The 3,431-nt window shown below is 34.3% G+C and overlaps 1 protein-coding gene across 1 annotated transcript; it reads left to right on the plus strand.

Annotated features, from left to right (window-relative positions):
- Positions 1-1,090: 1,090 nt before the first annotated feature.
- LOC141693112 (protein ALUMINUM SENSITIVE 3) lies at positions 1,091-2,923 on the plus strand. Its single transcript, XM_074498118.1, has 3 exons — positions 1,091-1,661; positions 1,984-2,229; positions 2,323-2,923. Exons 1-3 carry the CDS (start codon positions 1,428-1,430, stop codon positions 2,635-2,637), a joined length of 795 nt encoding a protein of 264 aa, XP_074354219.1. The 5' UTR covers positions 1,091-1,427; the 3' UTR covers positions 2,638-2,923.
- The last annotated feature ends 508 nt before the right edge of the window (positions 2,924-3,431 follow it).

Consider the following 3,431-nt stretch of genomic DNA (forward strand, 5'->3'; position numbering starts at 1 on the left):
GTTAATTTTTATATTATAATAAATTTTTACTATTTTTGGTAAATTTTGAAATGTATAGAAATGAATTGAAAGATGAAACATTATTATTATTAATTATTATTATTATTTTAACATATAAATATAGAAAAAGAACGCGGTGATTTCCAAAAAACTGAAATGACACTGCACTGGTGACGCACTCAGCACTCCCCGTGCAAATCTCAGTGGGATCTAGTGCTTCCACGTCCTCAAGCACAATGTTAATACAAAATTACAAAGTGCATGTCACGCCTCTTACAACCGTTGGAATCTTTCTGAAATTCCGAATTACATTATTCATAAGTTGGCTATTGCCAATATTTCCCTTTGTCCACAGTCCCCCGCTGAGCATTATACATGTATATCATATATTAAATACGAAATATTAAAAATTTGATTGTTATTTATTAATCACTCAATTCAGAACCGTCAAAACAAATTAATAAGAACCGTTAAATATAATCTTAAAAATTATTAGATAAAAAGTATAATATTTAAATTCTACCGGTAATATATTAAATTTATAATTTACAATATATAATGATAAAAATAACCGTAATGCATTGTAAAATTATTATATTAAGGGTATAAGGTTCGAATCCCAATAAAAATATATCAAAATTATATTTTATAATATATAATGATAAAAATAAACATTCATCGTATGAGTTATATACTAGTAATCAATTATAATACAAATATATAAATGAGATTGAAGGACTCGAATACGAACTTAGTTATAATGCTCATTAAAAATTATCAAGATGATGCTTGAAATTCCAACATATTCTTATTCAACAATAATCACATTCTAACATTCTATGCGATTCTTGGTTATAATTTTTTCTATTTTTAGATGATCAATGTTTTTATATCATTCTTTAGTGGAACAAAAAGACTGTTTAGTTAAAAGTGTAGGTCTTGTAGAATACACTATCTCATTTTTTCGATATTATTTGATAAAACAAACAATGACTAGAATCTCACCTGTCAAGTAAATATCTTATTACGAAGCCATAATAATTGACTTATTATAAGGTGAGTTGAAGCCTATTTTCTTTAGCAGCAAAGCAAGCTCTGTTTGAATTTGAAAGGCGACTGAACAAAGAACCTTTCCCACATGTAAACAGATATATATATTCAGGGTTTTTCTGTCCAAGTAATTCAAAGCTCTTGGTACCTAAAGTCTCTTCCACTTACATAAATGACTGTTCTATCTATTATACTTATATAGTTATATATATAAGCCAGCCAGCCTGACAATAAACATTCCCCTTCACCATCCCCCTTCTTTTGCCTACCCGGGCAGGGCAGGCCTTTTCTATACATAAATACAATAAACATGTGTTGCTTCTTCTAAACTGCTTCTTGAGGCTCATAATTCTAGTGATTAGTTTAGCCCAATAAAAATGGAATGGGAATGGTTGATTGACTTCTTCAAGGGAATGGTGAAGCCTGTGGCCGCCACTGCTGTTGTACTGGTATCTCTTTTCTTATCATATCTTCAGAAGCTGGGCCTTGAGGCTGAAATGGCTTACTCCATTCTCAGAGCTTTTCTTCAGCTTTCTGTCATTGGCTTTGTTCTTGAGTTTATTTTCACTCAAGATAACACTGTTTGGATACTTGCGGCGTACCTTTTCATGGTAACACTTCAAATCTTTACTAAACACATCTCTATGCGTTTGATTACTTGCTTAGATATTAGGATTGTACAATATAAACAAACTTCTCCATTACTTTAAGTTAATTTTATGGAGTGAACTAAGTGTACCGTTAGAGGAAGGCGAGCGACTAGTTACTCAACATTTGTATCCGAGTATCCGAGCTCAGTCTAGAGGAAGGCCCCGATAGGATCATATATTATATTCTACATGTACTATGCGTTCCTTCTATAAATAGGATAATTAGCGGTATTTTATGTGATGTACTTTGTCTTGATGATGAGTTGCCTCTTTTTGTTGGCAGGTTGTTGTTGCTGGGTATACAGCAGGTCAGCGTGCTAAACATGTGCCAAGAGGCAAGTATGTTGCAGGAGCCTCGATTCTGGTTGGAACTGCAGTTACAATGTTTCTGCTAGTTCTGCTCAAAGTTTTCCCTTTTACTCCGCGATATATCATTCCTGTTGCAGGAATGATGGTTGGTAATTCAATGACTGTCACTGGTGTTACAATGAAAAGACTCCGCGATGACATCAGGACACAGATGAGCTTGGTAAGTCTTAACATTAGAAAATCTAATTTCTCTGGAGTAGCTTCGTTTAATCTCGTATGATTGATTACAAAGTTTAATGAATATGAATTTTAGGTGGAAACTGCATTGGCACTTGGCGCAACTCCTCGCCAAGCTACACTACAGCAGGTGAAAAGGTCTCTGGTGATAGCGTTATCGCCAGTGCTAGACAATGCCAAAACTGTGGGTCTCATATCACTTCCCGGTGCAATGACTGGCCTGATAATGGGAGGAGCTTCTCCTACAGAAGCTATCCAGCTACAGATTGTAGTGATGAACATGCTAATAGGAGCTTCAACTATCAGCAGCATCATGTCTACATACCTGTGCTGGCCTGCCTTCTTCACAAAAGCTTACCAGATCCAGACAACAGTATTCTCTTCGGATTAAGATTTTTGTATGTTTCTGATTATCAGTAATATTCTCTACCAACCCTGATAGTTATGACTTGTGTGGCCTAGTTAGGGGAAAACCTATTCTAAAAAACTTGGATATGATCCCTGCTGGAGCAACAAAACACCTACAGTAGAATCTTAGAAATGAAGGTTTTAAGGCAAACTTTGTTAAACTTTTCAAGATAGCTAGTTTTGTCTAGGACAGCTTGACAAATATATATGATACAAATTAAGCTATTTGGTTGCTAATAAATGAGATATCTTCTGAATATTGAGCTTATCACCATGCAACTTGAGTTTGTAAGGACAGATGTTTGTAGATGTATGACGATTGCCTACATTACTGCTTATTGTTTAACTATGTTCGGGTAACCTATTTAAGTTATGATTTCAGTTTTACATACTGATTTGGAAGGAGAATTGTAATTGTGGTAGAATTCTGCTCTTAACAGACCTGACCCCAAACTCGAAAAAGTCATTTGTAGCCTGTTAGTGTTTTCCATAGAAACTCGTCATCAGATCTACTAGGAACAGCACATTCAAACTGAGTTTTAACAGTCGATGCCAACATTAGGCAATATAATCAAAATATATTTGGCAAGATGCCTAAGCTAAATAATAATAAAGCATATACAGTATGTAATAAATACAGGCATACAACTAAAGCCTAAAACTGTACTGCTGATTCCAGAATGAACAACCATTCTGCCAGTTCTTAGATTTAACATAAATCCATATTATTAATGATGTTACCTGGAGGATCATAGGAACAAACAACTAAGTTTTCCC

The sequence above is a fragment of the Apium graveolens genome, chromosome 10 (assembly GCF_009905375.1).
Source record: "Apium graveolens cultivar Ventura chromosome 10, ASM990537v1, whole genome shotgun sequence".
Classification (NCBI taxonomy): Eukaryota; Viridiplantae; Streptophyta; class Magnoliopsida; order Apiales; family Apiaceae; genus Apium; species Apium graveolens.

What these genes read in the sequence shown, in the direction of transcription:
- LOC141693112 (XM_074498118.1), top strand. Translation starts at nt 1,428, where the DNA reads ATGGAATGGGAATGGTTGATTGACTTCTTCAAGGGAATGGTGAAGCCT. An exon ending in TTGCGGCGTACCTTTTCATG is followed by an intron (nt 1,662 to 1,983) that starts GTAACACTTCAA and finishes TTTTGTTGGCAG; the next exon opens with GTTGTTGTTGCTGGGTATAC. An exon ending in TCAGGACACAGATGAGCTTG is followed by an intron (nt 2,230 to 2,322) that starts GTAAGTCTTAAC and finishes TATGAATTTTAG; the next exon opens with GTGGAAACTGCATTGGCACT.